Below are 25496 nucleotides of genomic sequence, written 5' to 3'. Positions count from 1 at the left end.
CTGTGGCGGCACATAACAAAAACACTACTGGATGAGTGAGAAATCCGACCGGTTCCCTCTGCATTAAAGCCAGGTTAGATCAGGAGTCACAACACAAATGTTAAGAAGAGCCATTTTGTCCTTTCAACAAAAATCAAACCACCTTGGGAGCCACAACATTTAATGTCCAGTATGTCTCAGTATGTGATAATGTCCTAGTATAGGCTAAACAATATAAACGAGAGCGCAGATTTACTTCGCTCTGCTTTAAGCTTCAGCTATAGCCGCTTTCCTCCCATCTCCGCCAGAAAACTTTTCCTCAGAAGTAGATCAGTTAAATGTCTCTCAACGTTCGGCTGTTTTACGAGGCTGAAGTTGCTTCTTACTCTCCAGCTTCTTGTTCGAATTTTCCCGTTCCACCTTAAATTCTAACTGAGGCGCCGAATGTAAATGCGGCACCATTTAAGGTGGAACGGGAGAATTTGAAAGAGAAGCTGACTTCAGCTTCGCCACTTTTTTAGTGTTTGTCAGTCTCTCGTTGCAGATTTAATGTACCAGGAAACCAACTGCGCTGCTTATAAATGCGAATAACGTATCGTTGCTATGTGACCTGCAGTCTGCATGCCGGTTCTCAGTTGTTGTGAAACAGGGCTTTAGCACTATGTTGCACATGTCCTGTCTCAAAGATACTTTACTGACACAGCGATCCCCCCCGTCTCTACAACGAGACCAAAAGTTATAAAATCACTAAAGAAAACGGGTAGAATAGCTGTAACATGTGCTGCGTGGTCATCCATTACCACTGGATCTTATTTCACCGTAACTGTCTCTATATTCTGTGTATATTTTGTGTATATTTAATATATTTCAGTTGGTTTTTCTTGTATTTTTATGTTTACTTATTTACTTTCTGTAGAGTGATTAGCTGAGCCTCACCACAAGCATTTCAACGCATAAATGTCTTGACATGTTGTGCAATAACTTGAAACTTGAACTCGAAACTTGAGCTCACACAATGAGAAAATATAAATGCTATATAGAAAAAAAAGATGCATCGAGATGCATTGATAATCGTTTTATAATCACATCGCAGCCCTCTGAATCGTAATCGAATCGAATCGTGAGGTGCCTAGAGATTCCCACCCCTAATGTAGAGTAAGAATTTATTTCTTGAAAATTGTATACTAAGTTGGCAGTACAAGGATCTGTCTGCAGTCAAATTAGCATGGTCGATAAATGTGAGATAGCCAATCAGATTTCACCTTTTACCCCAAACTTGTATTTGTAATATATGGTAGGTACAGTGAGGGCTTAATACGGGGGTGTCAAACTCAACCACTAACACGGCACACCACAACATATTAAACAATCTCAAAAATTCTGTGTGCCAGCTTTGTTTTTATTTCATTTTTACTTAACATTTTGCCATGACCTGAATGGGTCAAAAAAAAATATTCCAAAACTGCAACAGCAAAACAGTTCATAAATACTTATTCAAAAATAATTCTAAATAAAAATAAATTGTTTTAGGTAGTCTTTTTTAATCTAAATTTAAATTTGCTTGAACGAGACACCAGGCATTTTTTTGTGTAACCACTGGCCCGCACACTATGGAACACACATTATGTTGCAGTGCATGCTGGGGACTGTACTGCATCTCATATATTATACATATATATAGTTCACTGATCAGCTAACATGGTCAAGCTTGAAGGATATTAGTTTGCTAGGAAATAAAATAATAAAGTTAGCTAGCTGTTTTTTTTTTATTAACATTTGAGCCTCTTGTTTTTTCAAAGTGCTTTGTTCCACTCATAATGATATAGCACAATATATTGACCCTATCATCATACTACTTTTTTCCCATACACATGTAGTCCAAATGTGGAAATATTTTCAAATAAAATAAACGTAACATAGTTTGACATAGGGCCGTCATGATCATGAAATTTTAACTGACGATTGTCATACAAATAATCGCAATAATGTAATAATGTACACACACTATTATAATGAAGAATGTCAAATCCGACAAATCGCCTCCTCCATATTTTTTTTTCTCATTGGGCTTGAAACCAAAATGTGCCCACAGCGGTGATGTTGTGTTTGGCTTCACAACTAAGTCCGAATCCATGTTTGTTTTAAAAGCTGCTCATGACAAGTTGTTCGGAAATTATGTGTAAAATAGTTTGCTTGCACGTTCTCACAGTTTGTCTATCGAATTGAGTGTGATTTACGAATGCAACTTGCACAACACTAAGCCACATAAGCTTCCACTTGTTACCAGTGCTAAAACTAAATAGGCGAACTTCACACACCAAATGTGTCTTGGCCGATCAGCTACATTTGGATTAAAAAGATGATGAGATTTTTCCTTTCAAACAGTAATTAAGATGAACTCATTCAGATGTGCTCATTCAGTTATTTGCCTCACCTTATTTGTTGTGATGAAAATGCACATAACTTATATTCTGTTTGTTTGGCTTGAAATAAAATAACTAGAAATGATTGCAGTCAGCGCAAATCATTGTGGTTAGCTCAAATATTCGAGATCAGGCAGTTATGTAATAATCGCGTCAAGTCTAGTTTAACATATTACACAGCAATATAGTGTTATCTGATGCTATACCTGATGCCTTTTTTCCTGAATTCACCCTACCAAGTACAGGATAACTGTGCTCACAAGCCAAGAGCTATTAGCAATGTTTATTTTAAATAGTGTAAAAAAGAATTACAGCTCACTCTTGAAGTAGACTTGCTTATATTTGTTATTTTCTGTCTTGTTTGTGTGTGTGTGTGTGTGTGTGTGTGTGTGTGTGTGTGTGTGTGTGTGTGTGAGAGAGAGAGAGCTGTTTGAGAGAGATAGAGAGATACAGAGTGGATTAAGGGTGTTTAAATTTGATGCATAAGGTCATGTCTCTGTAGTGTTATTATGACATCATCTGTGCTGGCTGGAGTTCATTACACACTGAACAGAGCAATCGAACAACATGAGCGCACACACACACACACACACACACACACACACACACACACACACACACACACATGCAGAGACTTCCTCTCTATCTCTCTCTCTGTCTTTCCATCTCTGTTTATGGTGGTGGTATCATAACTAAACTCTGTTCCATTTCACTGACTGCAAGAACTACTATTAGCACAGTTTGTAGAATTGAACAACCTGAAATGTGTTTGGGGGAAAGAGACTGAGTGAGAGAGAGAAAGAGAGAGAACGAGAGCGAGAGAGTGAGAGTGTGGGTAACACAAAGCAGCGTAGAGACACATATACAAACAGGGAAGCCTAGATGAATTGCTGTGTGTGTGTTTGAGAAAGAGAGTAAGTGAGTGTGAGGGAAAGACAGAGAGAGAGAGAGAGAGAGAGAGAGGGAGAGAGACAGAGACAGAGAGAGGTAGAGAGAGAGTGTGTCTGGTGGTAGATGTCGACATGTGGTTAGGCCGTTACAGGCAGACAGCCAAGAGTAGGCAAGGGGGCGGGGGTCTCCCTCCCTTACAGACACACACACACACATACTTACATACACTGGTGCGGGCACACAAACACACACACACACACACACATAAGCACGCGCACAAACAGCTAAATATAGAGTGCTGCTGAGGCCTCACTCTCACATGTGTGCATTAGCAGCCGAGTACAAACAAACACCACACACGACAACCCACTCACACATGCGCATGCACACACACTCACGCAAACACAAACAACTGCAAGACGAATAAGATAAAGAGACTGAGGCATTTCCTTTCTCGAGAGCAAATAGTGCCATTCATCATATCATGTTGGTGAGTGTATGTGTGTCTGAGAGCAAATGTCTTTCACTTTTGAAGCTTTTCAACAACATTCAGTGCTGAGTAACTATGACCAGAGACAGTGACAGAGAGAGAGAGAGAGAGAGACAGAGAGATGGGGGGGGAGAGAGGGACAAAGAAAGAAAGAAGAGAGAAGAGAAAGAGAGAGGGCAACGAAAGAGTGGAAAAAAGAGGGAGAGAGAGAGATACAGAGAAATACTACACTCCCAGAGGAAATATATTTCCTATCACACACACACACACACACACACGCACACACACAAAACAGGTGACCTGTTATTCTGCCGGGTCACAGAGTAATGTAAGCTCTGCAGCTGGTACATAAATATGACTTTGAGAGCAGAGTCCAAGGTAACTCGACACACATCTACAGCTGTGCAAAAACATGCACACACACCCTCCCTGTAGTTGAGTTCTACCCTACAGTAAGTCCTCTGAAGTACTGCAGTAAAGGAGGGGAGAAGAGGTGAGAATGATGAAAGCATAAATGGAAAAAGAGTGGCTCTTCTCCTTGTTACTCTGTCTCTCCTGATGAATGTGTGTGGGGTTTTAATGATGACATGCCTCTGGAATGTACCCGACAAAATTAAACAAGTCAGTGAAGTCACAGCTGTGGGCCCTGTGGCCCTCATACATACTCCACTAAAACATTAAACATGTGCATGTGTGTATAAAGCCTCACAAGGGCTGCATAATATATTGTTTGCTTGGTACTGATAAAACTCAATATCAAGATATTTTCTATATATATCATGTTATCACCATATTGGATGACAATTAAGTTTGGGTTAATAAATTTAAAGCTGCACTATGTAAGATTTTGTTAAAATGGAAAGAAGTAGCATTACTGACAATGTAAAGCCGGAAATAACAATAAAAAAAAGTCAGGAGCATCACGTCAGATTTTGTTGGAGTTTTTGGACCACGTCATACATCTTTAGGTATTAAGGTCACCAGCACAGGCTCAAAATGAAGGTTCGGCTCAATGTTTAGGTCTCAAATGCAAAATCAACACTGTACAGAGGAAGATATGATGACGAAGATGGTTCACTTACGTCCTCAAAAGATGTCAGTTCTCTTTAAGGGGTCCGAAGCACAACCAGTGTAATAAAATGTTTTTCTACATGTTGCATGCAATTACATATTTCCACCAGAGAGATCTCCAAAACTTACTTAAGTTCAGCTTTAATGAAACAGGCATCCTGAATACACTGTACTGAAACAATGTCTTACAAACCTGACAGAGCTTGTTCTGATTGAACTGCTTTCTCACTAAAGGGAACTTTACTCAGTAAATAGAACCAAACAGAAACTAGATAAAAAAAAAAACTAAGGTTATTACTCATTTATTTTTATAAAGTGCAGATACACCACATAGGAACAGTCATGAACAGTAATAAAAAAGCACCATTAAACATCAAACCCAAGCACAATTTATGTCTCACATATATAGACTAAATGGAATAAATCAATTTCACACTTTCGTATTAGCTAACAAATTTTAACTTTTGATTGTCTTTCTCAGTGCACATTTGAAGCTACATATAACCTACTGGCATTCTGTAGTCTGGTTCTTGATTTTAATTCAATGTAGTAATACAGAAATGCTCAGAGGCTGTGAGCAGCACTATAAGTCACTGACTGTGCATATCAATGTCCAATGTTAGCGGTGCCTGTGCCTTCATTGAAACACTGGCTCTGAATTTCTGTGTGACAGAATGTGTGACATCCGCCTGATGCATCCAGTGTATCCTATCATAAAAATATATTTTTCATGGTTGTGAGAAGAAAACCTTGTATCTCCATTATTGTCATTTTTCAGTTTTTGACATAATTTGAAAATGCCTCTTGCCCTGTACATTGTGTGTAAGTTTCATGATGAATGGACCAAAAGAAGTGGCCAAAATGACTTGGAAAAAAGTCTGGTTACATAGACTTACACTAAATGTAATGTATGTTTTTCCTTTTCCTGTAAAGTTATCATTTGGAGATAAGAGGTTTTCTTCTGACAACAGCGTTTGGAAAGACATTTTTTTGAATAACGCCTTACGAATTTGAGTATTAAATTCGAAATGTCCACCCCTTGTAACAATGTAAAGTACTGTATTGTAGTGTTCAAGGTGACACTCACGATTTTATATGCACAGGCATTAAACAATACATTCAACAATCTGAACCAAACTGTGTAGTCATTTTAATACAGCGTATATTGCGTGAGGTGTTAAAATCACCTTCTCTTTACCTTGAGGCACATTAGCTTGGGCATAACTTGTTAGCTTGTGGCTAGAACATTAGCTTGCGGCTTGTGGGCCTGTAGCTAGTGTGTTTGAACACACTACACAGAAAAACAATTCAGCGCTGTGGTTGTTAAAATGAGATGATATTTGTTGTTTATAGTACAAAGCACAGTTTTTGTTGTGTTTATTTGGTGCTAAGAAATACACCTGTATGGATCACTTGCGCTTAGCATGCGTTTTGAATCAAGAGACTACCGTATGGTATTAACTGGCATTATGAACATTTTCTTGTGAGCTGTCAATATCCTGAAGAATCTTGGATTATTTGGATTCATCCACATCCTGCGGCTATTTAGCTCAATCAAGGCAATCATTTGATGCAATAAATACAAACGGTAAGCCGACGTCCCATTTATATGTCTCATTAACAATTTATGCATTTTTGTTTCTGAATGTGTTTTTAATATATTATAAAGCATATTGAAATCATGGTATAAACCAATAAAATTGAGATATGGTTACTTTGTCACTAACACGCACTCTCAGACAAACAATCACAGAAGGACACACCTAAATATGCAGACACACAGAGTTTCTGACATACAGTTAAAAGCAGCCAGACCTGTGCTGCTGCTGATATGCAAATCTTTCTCTCTCTCACGTCTTTCATGCACACACACACAGCCACACACTCACACTCAGTCATTGTAGCTTTACTGGTATGGGCACAATAGCAAGACCAAACTGTTCAAATGAATGAAGCTACCTGAAAATGGTAACCCACAGACGTTCTCACCCCAGGCACTACTTTTACCCGCACACACGTGCGACACAGTGCTAATTGTCTGTCAGACAGTCACACATATTGACTGGCTTTCATCCCCAGAGTGAGTGTCTGTCTTCTCTCCCTTACAGATGCACGCGCACACACACACACAAAGCTACCAAGACCACCAAGCCACAGTAGAAATGTCTGGCTGATTTAAAGAGGAAAAAAAGAGAAAGAGAGAAAGAGAAACCAACAAACCAAAACAGTCTGCATGTGTGTGTGTGTTTGTAAGTGTAGGTCACCGTGATAGAACACTGCTGCTGACTCAGTGATATTCCACAGCTCAGAAAGTCACCAGCATGCTTTTTTATTTGATCGCTGCCACTAAACATTAGTCTGGCACAGTGAGAGTGTGTGTATGTGCGTCACAGAGGGGGAGTTTGAGGAGGGTGTGTGTGGCATTGAGTGAGACATGAAAGAGAAAGAGAGGAATGAAAAAAAGAAAAAGACAGAGTGAGAGTAAAAAAAGTGAGAGAGACAGAGGCGGAGAGAGGAGTGTTTGAGTTTGTGTGTATCTGTGTGTGTTGGCAGTGGAAGATAAATGAGAACAGAGGGATCAGTAGAGGCTGTAAAATCTGCTACAGAACCTCCTCCCCCCTCCTTTTCTCTCTCTCCTTCTCTACCACTCTCTCTCCCCCTCCTTTACCATCTCTTTCCCTTTCTACTACTCTCTCTTGCTCTCCCTCCCTCTCTACCACTCTTATTCTCTCTTCCCCTTACCCTATCATTCTCTCAGCTCCTGCCTTCTCTCTCTTTCTCCCTTTCTATTACTGTTTGTCTCTGTTTCCCTTTCTACCTTTCCCTTCTATTTGACTTGCTCATCTTCTGTCTCTCCCTCTCTCTCTCTCTCTCTCTCTCTCTCTCTCTCTCTGTCACAGTCCCTATCTCTGTCTGCCCCTTCAAACTTTCTCTTTTATACCACTCTCTCTGTCTCTCCTTCTTTTCCCTTTTATCATTCTCTCATGCTCTCTCTGTCTGTCTCTCTCTCTTTCCATTTCTCTCTCCACTGTCTTTTTCCCCATCTGCAACAGAAACAGCGCTGAAACTGACCACCACCCACATGCACCCCACTGCTCTGAATACACAAACTTACACACACATAAACACACACACACTTGTTTTCATCAAATAATCCATAACCACACTGACAAACACTGAGTAGAATTTAAAATAAGCAGACATACACACAAAAACAAGACACACTCTCTTATCTCTGCAGTCCGTTGGCCAAACAGAGCCTAGTTGCCACGGTTACCCCATTTACCCATGTAAATGGCCGTAACCCATGGTTACTCCCTGTTACGCACGGTAACCCATAGTAACACACGGCTAGCCAGTAGCCACGGTAACACACGAGGTTACATAAGTGAGCCCCAAAATCCAGTACAAGAGCACTGCGGCAGGACAAAGATCCAGTAGAATCCCTTCAGAGAGCAAGGGCTTGGAGCACGAGCTGGAAAAGCTGCTCAGCTGAATCTGGTTTTTCTATCTCTATGGCCCAGGAGTGTGGGGGGAAACGTGCAGTGTGTGTGTGTGTATGTGAGAAAGTGAGTGACTCACTCTTAGAGTAGGAGCAGGAAACCTTTTACGCTTTGACAACTAGCAGCACACACTCAAGCACACATATGAACACAAACAAGCACACACACAGCAATACACATTCACAGGTTTGTCTTTATACAATACAGTGTCATGTATAAAAAATACATATGCATGTATATTGGTACCGATGGGTATCAGTATTAGTGTTGTACCGATATCGTATCAGTATCAGCGCAAATACTGGCACTTACAGGCAGCAACAGTATCAGTGATGAGGATACCAATACCTATGACCAATACCACAAAGCAATTTCCGATGCGCACACGCACTGATACTTGCATGCGCACCAGCAGACAGAGCTTTAAAAAACACAACAGTGCAGTAGACAGAGCTTAATGACACTTGACAAGCAGCAGTAAAAACACTCATGGCAAAATATGTAATGCCAGTATCTTGTGGGATCCCTTTACCTGAATGGTTAAGCCTGGCTTCTTTCAGTAATCACTCACCTGTCGGTATAGTCATTTACAAGCTAAGTAAATGTTAGTTCAGGTGCGAACGATAGAGAGAGACAATAGGTAAGGAACCGCTGGACTCTTGGTGTAATAATAGCCTTTAGCCTTGATTTAGCCTTTAACATATCAGTCCACTAGTCCCGAGTGTGGTGCACCTCTGTCAGTCAGCTGTATCACACAGCAGCAAGGTCTTGTAGCCTGCTGCTTAAACCAAGCTGGAAAAAAAGCTGAGTGTGTACGACTGCAATATTTACTCCAGCAGAGTCTGACATTTGGAGATGTAGGCGCGAGTGAACGGGATGCACGTGTGAGACAAATGACTTGAGAAATTCAGATGTGAAACAGCATTTAGCGTTTTTGCAAAGCCAGAGAAGCTGCTGGATACTTAAATACAGGTTTGCACAATAAAAATATTATACATTTATGTAGTTAAATATAATTCTTATTACTAAGATTTATACTTATACTAATACTTACATAACAGTAAATCCTAATTATCTATAGTACATAAACAAAAATAGGTTTTCTTAAGCATTGAATACAATCTGTCACACATCCCTCCGGCTCTGAAGCGGCAATTAACTCCATCTCCCAGAATCCTCTGGGAGGTCAAGAGACTGATGACACTCCATAGCGCTCCAGTCATCGCTCGCATTCACTCAAATACTAACCCCTTTAACCTAGGTTTTCTTGCAAGGTATTGTTTCTACTTTTGAGAACTACTGAGCGTTTTTGTCTGACTGCACTTTGTCTTTTTCAATCTTGCCTTTGGACTCTTTGACTTTGATTTTTGTCTTTTGCCCATTGGATCTGGTTACCTGGTTTTGTGTCTTTCTTTGTTTTTTTGGCTTTTCTGGATTTGACCATTGCCTGTTCCACGAGTTTTGCCAACCCCCCTTGTAATAAAGCCTGCTTGTAACAGGTTATTTAGGCTAGACAGAGCTAAGGATTGAGTATTAGTATTGGAAGGGAAATAGTGGTATCTGTGCATCTCTAATCAGTATCAGGCTGATGACAGCAGAAAATGCTGAATAGGAAATTGGAGGAAAAAAGGAATATCCAATCCTGTAACAAATTTAAAATGAAAAATGTATGTATAATTTGTATGTGTATGCATAATAGATATGTATTATACTATCATGTTGAAAAAATGTTAAAATATATCTACATGGTACATAAAGCAATTTATTTGTGCAGTATGTATTTGGTTGCTTAAAAAATACTAACAGTGCATTAAAAAGATAAAAACAAATAAACAGTTCATTTTGATTTTATGCGAGTGTGTTAGCTTAATCATTTAAAACCTCTCCTTGAGGAAGCCCAGTATTTACAGTTACAATCCAATACCTAGTTCAGCTAATCAATCCTTCATTAAATTAAATCAGATGTACTGCTGATGGAGTTAAACAAATCCATATGGCGAGAGTAAGAAGTCAGGGAATAAACCTGTGTTCTTCTAACCACATGACAAAAAACACACTTAAGACAATTTTCATAGCTGCTGAAGACTTTTGCCTAGTATTGTATAAATTGAGTACTGTATAATTCTTTGTATAACCTAGCCATGTATAATTATATATATATATATATATATATATATATATATATATATATATATATATATATATATATATATATATATGTATATTATTAAGCAGAGGCAATCCATTTTGTTAACAAGATCAGGACATTATAAAAACAAACACACACAACCCACACACTCGTACGCACACACACAGACAACCTCTTTTTGTCTCCTCTGTGCTTGCCAGTGTCTTTGATTAGGAGAATCGTCAGTCACTGTCAACTTTCTGGCTAACAAACCCCCAAATCAAAAACTGCTCCAAATATGCTCAAATCAAGCAAAGTCTAAAAACTTGAGTGAAAACACATTCACTCATGATGCCCACTTGCTCCAAAGAACCATACACACTCTTTCGCTCTTTCACACACACACACACACACAGTTGCAGAAGAAAAGAAAAATCAATAACTATCCTGCAAGCACTGTCTCTTGCAGCTGCAGTAGTGGAAGTTAGGGGTATTGGGATGTGTGTGTATGTGTGTGCTTATATATTAAGTATTAATCTCTTAAATTTAAAAGGCCTACACATAGGCCAGATTGCTCACTCACAAGTTCCTCAACTTGCACATTAGTCTCATGGTAGTTACAGAACCATTTATAGTAGTTACTAAATAAGCCTTAAGAATCATCAGATGAAAATAAGGGAAAATCCTACAGTATAAGGGGCTAAAGTTTGATGTCATGAGTGTGTGCACACTCACCAGTGCAGGCTGCAGTGAGCTGTTCTCCTGTGAGGTGGTGTTTCTCCTCCTGGCCCACACCAGCTCATGCTCCAGCACAAACACCTCCCACTCCTCCTTCAGCCTCCTCCAGTGACGCTCTGCTGCTGCCTCACCATCCCACTCCACACACACCTAACACACATACAGAAAGAAAGGAGAGGACGGTGAGATGTCAAAGGCGTGAGACAGTATCATTAACACACACACACACATAGGCCAGGGGAGCAGGGAGGGGGAGCTGTACAAATACACACATTCACACACATCATACATTACACATTAGGAGCTGACCAATATGGTTTTTTCACGGCTGATACTGATAACAGTTAGATAACGATCAGGGACATAACCAATAACCAATATTTAGGCCAATAATAATTTACCATAAATTTTATGTTTGTAGTGTGTAAGAATGCAACTATTACTGACATTGTATATTAAATGAATATAAGAACACTATAAAAATAAAGTGCTCTGAGTTTTAGACAGTATACGTTACAAAAATAATAACAAATATTTTTAAACAAACAAAAATAAATAATTTAAATAGCTCTCAATGACGTTTGATAGCCAGTCATGTTTGTAAGAATAAAGGAGCTCAAACAAGAGTCTCAAAAACTTTAGTTAAAAAAAATATAAATACATTTACACAATTTTTGGTACCACTTTAAAATAAGACTACCCTTATAAAGCAAACATCAATGGTTTAAAATGAACTTACTTATGGTTATTAATTTAATCTTAAAGATGAAATTAAGACCAGTTGTTTGCCTAACCAAGGGTTGGAAAAGGAACAACACATTAATTTATACTGTTAAACCTCAGACTTTGATGTTTACTGATTTTATTTTGTCTTCTTTATCAGTCAGCATTAAACCTGTCAGCTTCATTACATATCTATATTTATCAGATGGCTTTTTTATTAATGTCTTATAACAGCTTATTAATTATTTTTTAAAGTGTAAAGTGAGAAAGCCTAGATCAATGCTACAAATTGTATAAAGCTTTCACTAACCAACTATGTAGAACTGTAAATGTAAGCCCAGCAAAAATATTACAGTAGGCTTCTGAACGATCATGCAGTAAAAAATGTCACTACATTGTAAAGAGTAACAACAACATATTTACACACATATTCTGAACGCATTCAAACTAGTAAAGAAGTACAAGTCCGCACACTGAGTTAGACCACTCAGAGGCAACCAAACCTCCATGTGTTGTGAAATCACAACCACAACCTACTAGATTTCTGGCACACTATGTTAAGGGGTCAAGCCTCAAGCCAGAAAAAGTGAATATTCTGGTCTTCTTGGTAAAAAAAAAACAGGTCTGAACCTCAATTTATATAAAATGACCACAATTTAAATCGCAGTTGCAATATTAGTCAGAAAAATCACCATTCAAATTTTTCGCCAAATTGTGCAGCCCTAATTGTCCTTTTTGCTAATTGCATTGTTCAACCTCGACATGTTCTTATCTTTCCTCTCGCTATGGAAGTGATGCACACACTCAGTGTGTCTCTCACAAAACCAAAAAGCATGTCTGATTGCATTTAATCAACACGTGGTCCACATTTCTACCAATCCAATAGCACTGTGGTCAGGACACAGAGGCAGACTACAGACACGCTGGTTGGTTCTCCTTGATGTATCATCCACAATTTAAGCAGTCCAATAACACTGTGGGTAGGACATTGGGCCAGACTACAGAAGTGTTTTTTTTTTGTTGTGTAAAATATGCACGAACACAACAAAAAGCGCTTTTTCGTAAAGGAAACTAGTTCAATAATTGAAAAAAAAATCCTGAATATTGGCTTTATCAGCAGGGCCGATAATTGGTTGACCCCTATGAGACATCAAACATATTCACACACATGCACATTCTCACAGCTCACACAAAGTCTCAATTCACTTGATTAATGTAATTAATTAAAGCACAATAGAGTGGGGTAATTACAAAAAGACTGAACACACAACATATCCACACACAATTCAAAATGCATTTCCTCTGTAGCAGAATACATCCTATTACACCCTACCGTTCACGGCTCACACTCTGAGATAAATACACATGCACACATAGACAAACACAGTTGAACACCACATAGAAAATGAATAACACTGGCTATTGACATGGTTACATAGGTGTATGTGACATTTAAAAAAAATTGTGTACATGATCTGTTCTGCACTGGTAATGCATTAATCAGACAATCTGATTAATTTAATAAGCAAAATGACACTTTGATCATTTTTTTAAATATACTGAAAGCACAAATGGGACTGAAAGAACAACTTAGAGTACATGCTTTACATGCACGTTTCACTAAATATTATTAATCAATAATAATCAATTTTAACAGTCTAAAATCATTAAATCATTACCGTCGAATTGATGCAATAAAATATTTTTCTATCCCTAATCAGAAAACACATTTGTTGGTGTTGAGCAAAAAAAAGTTTCTAGGTGGTTCACCCATCTTAAGTCATTGAACGGTACGGCACATGTTGCCCAACCTCAGCTTATGACAGCCTCTTTCCACTTTCATGCTGCATTTCAAACCGCAAATGTAGCACTAATTTTCAGCTGTCTGGGTGAACCTCATATTCACTAATCATAATATTAAACAGATGTCAATGTATTAATAAGGTGTTGTCACAGCATTGGCAAAAGTGACTAATTGATTTAGAAATGAATATCTGAAAGCCATCAGAATCCACCTCACTCTGCAATACAGGGATGGAAAAGGTCTAACAAAAAGACATGTTTATCAATATTCAACGCTCATATATTCATATGCAAAAATCAGTAAGTACCAGTGCTAGGAGTGTACAAATGCAATGATGCATCATGGTACATCAATCTAAAGACTGTATATACAGTGCATTTTAAACTTAATTCTAAATTTGGGCTGCACAACGTTTTGTGTGTTAATTTTTATTGTGAAATTGGTATTTACAGTTCTGATATCACAAAGGGCTGCATTTAATTTATTTTCAACCCTACTTTGAATTGCACCAAAACAATTGTGTTGAATTGAATCATGGTGAAATCTGAGACTTCATTATGTATTAAATAATTTCCTAAAGTATCAAACTTTAAACAAACTGTTGTATGGTCAGATACTTATACCACTAATAAAGGCATAAAATCAGAAAAGGCACAGGTCTCCATTTTCTGTAAAAAAAAACACTAAAAATGTCTAACAGACAGATGTGACAAATGTGTCAGAGCTAACTGTTAAAGAAATTACACATCTCAGATCTCTGTGGTTCTTTTATTTTATCAATTAGTCCAAGCCAAGCTTGTGAAACTAATTTGGACACTAATGAAATTGACTGCACTGATGGGGACTGCCATTGCATAGAGGCTGGCCGTTCACAGCCCTCACATCATCCAGCTTCCTCTGGAACAGCAAACTTCACACATTATTAAACACACTGATAGGTGTGCGCGCATGTGTGTATTTGTGTGTGTGTCTGCGTCTCAGGCGGCTGATTTGTCTCGCACTCAACTGAGGGAAGAGAAAATAGAGTATAATATATTGCAGGGACGCTGTCATTGGTCAAGATCATCACAGAGAGAAAGAGAGAGAGAGACAGAGAGAGAGAGAGAGAAAGAGAGATAAAAAGACTGCGCGAGAGAGAAAAAGAAAAGGCTTTTGGGTTGCTATGCTACGAACAGCTCCATCTCAGTCTCTCACTCTATCTATCCAGCTCTTTTTCATTCTCTTTCTACCACCCTCTTCTTCCTCCCTCCCTCCTTTGCTTCTCTCCATCAAAATGTCTGTCTACCCCCCAACAACCTTCAACACACACACACACAAACACACACTCACTCTCTTTTCCACTCTTTCTTATCCTCACCTTTCCCCTTCATCTCCTCTTTCTGTCTCCCTCACATGTGCACACACACACACGCACACACACACACACACACACCCACACACACACACACTCTCTCTCTCTCTCTCTGGTGTAAGGATGCGTGTCGGACACAGAGGTGATTTACATGCTCTCTTGACATTATGTCTGAGGTGTGTGTGTACGCTTCTGTATGTGTGTGTGTGTGTGTGTGTGTGTGCACGTGTGAGTGTAGGGGGTGTAAAAGGAAAACAGCAATTATTCATTTAGAAGAGATCATTAGTCATAAGAACCAGTCTGACTGCCATTTGAAATATCACACGCAAACACACACACACACTCAGACACACAAAGACCTTCATCTGTGCTGTGAATTTTAAGTGTGAGCTCTGTATTATGTTGTCATTGTTCAGGCTGAATGTTTTCTCCAGCATGTGTGTTATAAGAATGATGTGCATTATGGTTTAGTCCCTCTGTGTGTGTGTGTTACAATTAGCAATGCACCATGATACTGGAAACTTATCGATAACGGTAGATATTAGCTTAGAAAATTGTCGGCATCAGATAGATGGTTAGATTTCTCTGATGTTTGCTGATGTATGTATTATACTCTGGAAGAGTTTAATGTTTTACTGGGCTTGCCACTTACTGAGCTTCTATGCTTCTGTGCTAAAATGCAAGCTTTTTACTCATTAAACCCTACAGAACTAAATATTAGATTTTCCTGTAACACTAATCCAGGTAGATGTAATCCCAGTTTCAACATTTTACAAATGTTTATGAATCGGCATCAACAGGTATACACATGAAACAATTATCGGCTCACAAATCTCACATTGGCGCATCCCTAGTTACAATATTTACAAGGGCTTGCAAGATAACAAGAAACATTTCCCTGCTCCCTTCTGTCCAACATGCATGTGTTTGATCAGGTCTGTTTGTGTGTTTGTGTATGAGGCTCCTTTCTCCTCTGTGTATGTGTGTATGTGTGTGTGTAGTGATTTGGCTATGAAACACAGACAAGCTGTAACAGGTCATAGAAGCATTTTACACACGCACACATATACAAATACAAACAGACTCACAAACGTACATACCTCTAAGCCACACTGTACACACACACACACACGCACACACTCCCGCAGTATCTCATATTGACAGACTGCCTCCTTTCTCACTCAGTAAACTCTTGCCTGCAGGAGAGGAACATTACTCTCTCTCTCTCTCTCTCTCTCTCTCTCTCTCTCTCTCTCTCTCTCTCTCTCTCTCTCTCTCTCTCTCTCTCTCTCTCTCTCTCTCTCTCTCTCTCTCTCTCTCTCTCTCTCTCTCTCTCTCTCTCTCTCTCTCTCTCTCTCTCTCTGTAAACACTTCCTCCAGGCTTGTGGGAGGGAAACATTCAGAGGCATCAGATTTCAGCTTGGACCACAGCCAACACCGAGGCAGAAAAGTGCTTATAGCATCAGCATTTACACACACACACACACACACACACACACACACACACACACACACATTCTCTTACCTTTCTCTTACCCAATCCACACGTTCACACACACACACACACACACACACACACACACACACACACACAGAAGTGACACACAGAGAATCTACCTGATTGCAGCAATTATTGAAGTAATTATTACAGCAACATAATAAGTACACAACTATGAACAACTGTGTGTGAGAAGCTGTCTTGTAATTTTCTGTGTGTGTGTGTAAGTGAGAAATAGAAAGAAAGAGAAGAAAAAAAGAGTGTGTGTCTGGGGAAAAAGCACCCTGCCAACATGAGTAGCATGAGACTATCATGTGACTCACTTGTGTATGTGTGTGTCTGTGTGTGTGTGTTTGTACATACTGTCTTATGTCCTTAACTCTGAGTCCAAACATGCGCATACACACACATACACACACACACACACACACACACAAACTGAGATCCAAAGAGGCGCCTCTCTGATCAATAATTCACTGAGCAGGAGAGAAGCAGAGAGAGAGAAAAAGAGACACAGAAAGAGAGGAAGAGAGAGAGAGAGAGAGAGAGAGAGAGAGAGAGTGAGCAAGAGAGTGTGTGTGTATTTTGCTCTGCTCCTTCTCTAAGGTTGGTTTAGTAGAGACAGAACAGTGAGAGTCATTACAGAGCTGTAATAAAGAGTGCAGTATGGAGAGGTACAGTAGTGTATTACACTACGAACACTTCACTGCACATTTGAAAACTAGCATGCAGTAGAGCGAAGGTAGTATGAATTGTTATATTCAAATATTTATTGATCTGTTTAATAATTAATTTAATGCAATATATGTGCATACTTATTTGGTGCACTTGAATGTACCATGTGTGTGTATAATAGCTATATGAGTATACAAATTAAGCCTTATCAGAATATGTTTATTACCTTCAATAATTAAACTTGAACATAAAAACGCGTGAACGCAAGGTGAACATGAAAATTGGGTGAATGACTGTAGCCTCTCAGGCTACTGGAGCGTTCCACTTCACAAATGCTTTTGTTAGTTTTTGACTTGTTCATTCATCCATAGTTCTCCCATAAGCAACAGAGCATACCAACATCCTTCAGTGCTAACATTACTGATATTGCCGATATCAGCGGCATCAGAATTATTTTTGTTCTCAACGTACTTCAGTGACAGACATATTTACAGCATGGTAGTAGATGGAAATAACTTTTATCAAGAAAGCCATCAATGCAAGCTGCCATGTAAAAGCTGTATTTGAGCGAGATGCCTACACAGTGGCAGAGCCACAGCAGCAGCATGCGAGTAGCTGGGCTTCAAGCTGAAACTACTGATGGTTCAAAGGGTCAAACTTTGAAAATGTGTAAACAGCGTTAAAAAAAATTGTGCCGTTAATAATTATCGCGTTATTGCATTTTCACAGTCTGAACAGTTTTGAACAATACCTATATGTACACAGTACTGTGCGAAAGACACCACTCTCCAGTCGAAATGGTCATTAAGTACAAGTTTTTTCCAGTTTTTTTTTTTGTCAAAAAAAAAAGCAGGAAACATACAGAAAAATACACAGAAGTCTGCACCACTAAGTATGATATCATATCTAATTTCCTGCACCCAACTGCCTCTACAACATGTCCCTCTTTCCAGTCTTAAATTAATATGTTACAGCTGTGTCCTCACAACAAAACGTGTTCCCAAAGGTGCCACTGACATTATGTTACCCTTCAAAGAAACACTTTCACACAAGCAACTACTCAAACGCACCTGCTCCAAATAATAGGCTGCCCCGCAAATTTCTTTATCACTTACATCCAAATCGGCTATTGGAGATACTCCTGAGGATACTATATATAAGATAATCCACTTGCCCAAAGAAAGGGAAAAGTCAAAGTGAAAAAACAGCACTTAAAGCTTTCATATTTAAAAGAGAGGAGAAAATCAAGCTCCATTCTTGCTTTAGACCTGAAAAAATTCACAGCTTCTGTCCATCCTTCCACTGTGACAAGTCAGCACTATGGGTCTGAAAGGATGTGTGACTGTCAAGAAACTGATACTAAGAAAAGGAAGTATAAAGAAAAAAAAAACATTTATACAAGAACACTGAAACTGGCAATCTGAGATGTGAAGTAAGATTTTATGAACTGTCTAAATCTGAGACTTCCGGATGTAAAAGAAGGCAGTATGTACACTGATAAAGTAATAGAAGACTCTTTGAACCATGTCTTCAATCTTCAAGCATGGTGGAGAATCAGTGCAAGTTTGGGGATGTATAACATCTAGAGTAGGTGATTTGTTTTTGATTGGCGGCAACACGAATGCTCGTAAGTACAAACATATGCACTGCCCTCTGGAAAACATCTGATTGGTAAGAAAGTCATTCTACATGTAGATAGCGACCCAAAGCACACTGTTGAGAAGATAAAGACATACTTAACAAACAAAGAAGCTGCTGGTGTTCTCAGAAAAATGGACTGGCCACTCCAGAGTCCAGACCTCAACTCATTAAATTTGTTTGGGATTACTTGGACTGTGAGAAGCAGAAAATGCACCCAACTTCTAAGACTAAACTTTGAAGATGTGTACAAGAAGCATGACAAAATACCTCTGCGGATTTCTTTGAAAAACTGAAAGTCAGTCTCCTGAAAAGAATACTTATTCATCTGTTCAAGCTTCTATGTAATTTTTTGTTAAATATATGAATATGATATGACATGGTTTTGTTCCAAAGAACATTATAAACTATTTCTAAGAATTTCCTTTTTTCATGATATGTGTTGCTGGGAGTGAGCTTTACACATACAAGAAATATCAGTGCTGTATATGATTACTACTACCTTTACTGGAAAAAACATAACAAAAATTTGTTATATACAACATATAAAAAGTATTTCTGCTTTTTTCTTGAAGCTGAAAAATGACTTGTACTTAATGGCTGTTCTGACCTAAAATAAAAAAAAATGAAAGGGATGTCAATGACATCTGCACGCACACACACACACACACACACACACACACACACACAAAAGTATTAAATTAATAATGAACATAATCAAACACATTTGCATATTTTTAGGTGTATTTGGATGTTAGCTTTAGTTTAAGTACTTTGTATGTGGAAGACAGGTAAAGGTGAGCACATACACAGTGTTAGCTGGACACCTCATAAGGATGTAAATCTAGGCCACTGCATCCATCCTCCTCATAACTCTGAATCTGCCATGCATGCCAGTGCTCCAGCTTAAATAAACCTCTCTACAGTCCACTCATCACTCACTCACTCTCATACACACACACACACACACACACACACACAGTGACTGATGCTCCTTGTGATGCTAACTCAGGTGCATAAAATAATCACAATTCTTGACTCACACAGAACCCCCTTCATCTTCACCTACACACCACACACACACAAACTCTCCCTTTCACAGACAGACACACACCTTTGTTAGCTGCATCATATTAGGGAAAAGGACTGAAAGACTGAAAGGCTAACTGAGAGAGAGACAGAGACAGAGAGAGAAAGACAGACAGAGAGAGAAAGACAGACACAGAGACAGACAGAAAGAGAGAGAGAGTGCGAGAGTGTTTGTGTACTTTTGTGTGTGTGTTCTCTCAGCACAGCTCAGATCTATTATCACACTCCCTGAGCTGGACTCCTCATGTCTTTCTGGAGATAAGCTACAGTGTTCACACACACACACACACACAATCTGTCTGGTCTGCAGAATCACAAACGCTTCCCTGGCAGAGCTTCAAACCATCTGCCAAAGGTCAAGGGTCAAATGAAAAGAAAGCCATATATGGATCAGCGCGTGCACACACACACGCATTACAGTCCTGTCACACTTTTACACACACCGTATTAAACACAAACACTCACAGAGGATACACATAAAGATTGCGACACAGATACACAGTCTTACAGACACGCTTACAAACACACACTAGTATCAGCACAGAGAAAGAGAGAATAGAGAGAGAGCAAGTCATAGAGAGAGAAAGAGAGAGAGAGAGAAAGGGGAAGAACAAAAAAGGAAAGCAAGAGAGAGATAAAGAAAGAGGAAGGAAATATATATATATATATATATATATATATATATATAAATATATATATATATATATATATATATATTTGTATATATATATATGTATATATAGAAAGAGAAAGAGAGTACAGAAGCTCCTTTTTTCATGTTCTCTCCACGTGAACTGATGAAATACAACCCATGCCTCTGACACTGCAGAATCATATAGCTGTGTGTGTGTGTGTGTGTGTGTGTGTGTGTGTGTGTTTGTGTGCGTGTGTGTGCAGACAGTCACACATGCTGAGAGCTGGACTACACAGACACACACTCACAGATGGGAGGGGTAATGAGGAGTGCTTAAATAGAGCAGAGTGCAAACACACAGCCGCAGAGAGAAAGAAAAAGAGAGAGAGTGAAAGAGATAAAGAAAGAAAGGGAGAGTGGGACAGAAAGGGAGAGCGAGAGAGAAAAAGCGAAAGAGATAAAGACAGAATACAGTGAGAGAGAGAGGGGGGAAAGAGAGAGAGAGAGAGTAACAGGGAGAGAGAGTGAAAAAGACAGAAAGGGGGAGAGGGAGAGAGAGAAAGAGAGAGAGAGAGAGAGACAGAAATGGTGAGAGAAAGTAAAAAGGACAGAAATGGGAGGAGAGAGGGAGAGAGAGAAGAGAGAGATGAGGTGGACTCGAGTCCAAACAAAGACATCTGGCTTTACTTAATGCAGTGCAGAACAAAATCAGAAGACTATCAGAGCAAGCTGACAACACACACACACACACACACACACACCACACAATGAATCATGTCGTCTGTATGTTGGGCAACACATGAATGTACGTTTGCATCAGACATATGATAGTAGATGATATGGCCCCAGTGTGCCATCACTTATGTCTCATCCCTGGAGGCGGACAAGAGCCATATATTACACACACATACAAACAAACACACACACATACACGCCTACTGCTGAAACCTATATCTACACACGTTCACTGCGGAAACATACAACAGCCTCTCCACTTTAACACAAACATGATCAATAAAGACAAATTTAAATATCATTTGCACTATGTACCTGTCTTCAGACTGTCAAAAAGGACTATGTCACATAATACTGCCTGTCACTTTGTCTTAAAAAACCCTTGTAACTTTTTCCTACCAACACCAGCTGCCCTAGTGCTGGGCGATTCTGATAAAATTCAGTATCATGACATTTTCCAAAAATATGTAGGTTGAATTGTATGAGATGATATTTAGGTTTATATTAACAAAGTTACTGAATACATGCTTCCAAAGCACTTGTACTTGTCACACCAGGGATACCAAGTGTAAATTGCTCAAATAGAATTTAAACCAAAAACAAACTGACTGGCAACAGGGACACTGCTATTTTATGAAACAAAATGTTAACATGTATAACTCTCATTCCATGTAGTATACTAGTATAGACTGGTATATAGCCTAGCATTAAGCTGCTCTTTACACTGAGTAAGTATTTCACACCAAATAGACAGACAGACAGGCAGATAGACAGAAAATGTATTAACCCTTTTAAAATCCCAGGCTTATTACATCCTTGGCTTATTATTCAGTAATTACATAGAAACTGTAACAGGAGAGAGGAGTGAAAGCATAGGTCCTGTGAGTCTTGACCCTGAAGAAAATTATACTGTAACAGCAGGAAAAATAAATCTGTAAATCGTGCACATATATTAGGAAAAAACAATCAGAATTTACAATCAGAGCAGGGATCAAACAAACTAATACCAGAATCTAAGTCTGTTTGCTATTTTAAATTAAGAATGTTTTCACATCTTCCCAAACAATGAATCTGTTGGTGTGTGCTCGTAAAGCTGGGTAGGTAAGCACTGCAGTCAGCAGGTGAGCCCCCACATACATGAAGCTGTCAGTGTGATATGGACTGAAGATGATGGCTGAAGGTGCTATAAAGATCCAGATGACAACAGTAAATGGCAAACTCAAACAACAGGTCAGGAAGGAGATGAGGAGCATTACAAAGTGTATGTACATGCCTGTCTGTGTTTGTGTGTGTGTGTGTTCTTCAGCACGGCAGGTGGTTGTAACCCAGGGAAAGCTGTCAGTTGCACGGCTAAGCCGTTGTTGCCACGGGGACGGCAGCTAGCCAATGGTGAGAGACCTCAGTCCCCAAAGACAAACAAGTGCAAACATAATCATACCTTACACACACATACAGACACCTATGAACATACACTTCCATGCTCAAATTCACATGAATACAGTTTCACTAACATACTTGAGCGCATTCCTTTAACCATACACACCCAGACAAACAGAGATTTGAGAGTGAATGGAAAGTATCATGTATTTACATAGCTCGTCTGAGCGTGTTTCCCATGACTGTTTCAACATTTACTAACATTAGCGCAGCCAGGACAATACACCAGAGAGATTTCAACTTGTACACACCTATGAAGAACCAAATATTGGGCCTTTATAAACACATGGTATACCATGTGTTTATGTTAAGAACAAACAAACATCTTGTTTTCTTCAAACACTACATTAAATTACTTTGATACACAGTGAAGAAATACTGACATATGCTGTAAAATAACAAAAAAATACAACATGTAAACGTGCATGCATACAATGACACAGACACACACACCATGATCCTCTTCTAGGAGCATATTTAGGGTAAATCAATAAAAAGAAGAGAGTAAGACAAGAAAGTGTGATGTTTTCAGTGAGATGATTAATATGATCTCCTTTTGGAGAGATCTCTTTTTGCCCCTCCACACACATGCACACGTGTCTCGTTTATTAGAAGAATGACATTAAAATGTCTTTCAAATGACACTTTCCAGCCTCTCATTTAAACCACAGTCACTCCAGTGCTCGTCTGAGTGCACTAAGAGCTTTGATTCCTTCAGCAGGTGGAGAATACCAGCTTTAAAGCTGCAAACCTGCAGGTACAGGTTTACCACATTAGAGTACACGTGTGTGAGTATATATACACATATATGTATGTATGTATACACATAATCACATAAGAATGGAGCATTGCTCCTTCCTTACAGTCGCCTATATCTCAGTAACTAAGAGTGATTATGCCTCATGAAGATCTAGCTCTGTTAATGACTTTATAAAACTGACTAGTCTGTAAACAGACTCATGGTTTCACTGGTAGTGGATCTGAACTCGCAGCTTAAGCGTACAGAGAGAGTCATTACGCGCTACGGCAGCAGTGCAGTCAATTGCCTCAAAACAGCTGATTAGTACAGAGTAGTCCCGCTGAGCCATGGCCACCTACACACACACACACACACACACAGGCACGCAAACAGTTTTTTTTTTTTACAATCATAGTAACACGCCCAGCCATCGGTAATAGTTGCTTGAATGTTGACACACACCACACACACCACAATTAGGGCTTGCCAGTTTTGTGCTACTTCCAACTTTTGTGAAGAGAGAGAGAGACTCTTAAACCGCAACAGCATAAGTTCGTCAGAATCATCAGCCATAAATACATAAATAACAACCCACGCCATGTGAACTTTCTGCCAAAACAGAACTAGTCCCCTCCTCGTCCTCTCAGGGTCTTACCGCTAGCCCCGGGCTGTCCGTCTCACGCGTGCTCACGGCGCGGATGACCCCGGCTCTCCAGCTCCAGCGCGAGATCCCGCCGAGCTCCAGCGACTCCGAGCCGCTCGCGCACACGAAGCGCCTTCCCACGAGCTCCGGCCGCGCTTCCACCGCCATTCGGCTCCGCGAAAAGTGCGACGAGAGATAGCGGTGGGAAAGAAACTTCCAGAGAAGCACAGACTACCGTATAATCATGTTTATAAATGTTACAACATATTAAATAAAAAAATCAGACTAATCAGATAACCACGTAGAATACTTCTTGTGTGTAGGAAAAGCTGAGGGGGATGTTAAATTCCCTGCTTGAGTCCTTGTGCGAACGTGGGGAAATCGCTCTGATTTACACTGGGAGTAGTAACAGTCATTATGGCTCCCTCTCACTCACTCACTCTCTCTCTCTCACTCAGCCTCTCTCTCTTACTTACTCACTCACTCACTCACTGAAAAACACACACACACACACACACACCGCGTCACACAATCTCTCAGTACGTGTACACACGGTGCCACACACACACACACACACACACACACACACACACACATATATATAGTCACCACACACTCTTTCAGTCACACATTCTGTATTCATCCGCCCTCGCTGAAGCACGCAGGACTAGCAGACCGCAGCGGGCAGGACTTTGTCCATCCGCTAGACAGAGTTCACTCGCAACGGGAGTCTCATTTTACTCCATTACTACAGACAGGAGAAAAACTAGTCCCTCGTAAAAAGTACATTTCTAAATTCTGGCGTCTCGGAGTTTGTCGTCGCAAGCCAAGATCGTTTCAAACTGAATACTGGAGCATTAAATTTGTTTTTCAAACCGTAAAACCGCACAGTTCAAGGGACTGGATCAATGCTAGATTAGTGTTTGCACCATTAACTCTTCACTGACTGAGACTCTGTCTACAGTAGCCTTGTATTGCTTATTATATAGCTAAAAAATAATTCAAATGAAAAATGAAATTAAAAGAGATTTTATGTGTTTTAATCTAATTAAATAATATGTATTTTATCTGCAATAAGCCTTGTAATGTGTCTTAATAGATGCAAAAACTCAAGCAGCAATAGTACAGATAATTAAATGAGATGGTAGCAGAAATGAAAATTAATTTACATCTTTATGATAGAGTCATGGGTAAAAATAGACACACAGGTGTACTTTGTGACTTGTCTTTACAGTGAAGATATGTCCAAACATGGCTGAAGAAGACCCAGAGGCTGGAGAGAGGGAATTAACTCATGGGGCGAAATG

General features: G+C 39.4%; 1 protein-coding gene across 1 annotated transcript in view; it reads right to left on the bottom strand.

Moving 5' to 3' along the window:
- Positions 1 to 24670, bottom strand: part of jmjd1ca (jumonji domain containing 1Ca) — a 67507-nt gene extending 42837 nt beyond the window's left edge. The window contains exons 1-2 of the mRNA XM_036594031.1: positions 24202 to 24670; positions 11221 to 11373 (exon numbers count right to left, since the gene is read on the bottom strand). Coding sequence (XP_036449924.1) covers positions 11221 to 11373; positions 24202 to 24357 — 309 coding nt within the window. The 5' untranslated portion in view covers positions 24358 to 24670. The remainder of the gene's footprint in view (positions 1 to 11220; positions 11374 to 24201) is intronic.
- Between the last annotated feature and the right edge of the window lie 826 nt (positions 24671 to 25496).

This window comes from Colossoma macropomum, unplaced genomic scaffold, assembly GCF_904425465.1.
Source record: "Colossoma macropomum unplaced genomic scaffold, Colossoma_macropomum, whole genome shotgun sequence".
NCBI classification, from domain to species: domain Eukaryota; kingdom Metazoa; phylum Chordata; class Actinopteri; order Characiformes; family Serrasalmidae; genus Colossoma; species Colossoma macropomum.
The sequence above is the reverse complement of the archived record's forward strand: the minus strand, read 5'-3'. Positions and strand labels throughout refer to the sequence as shown.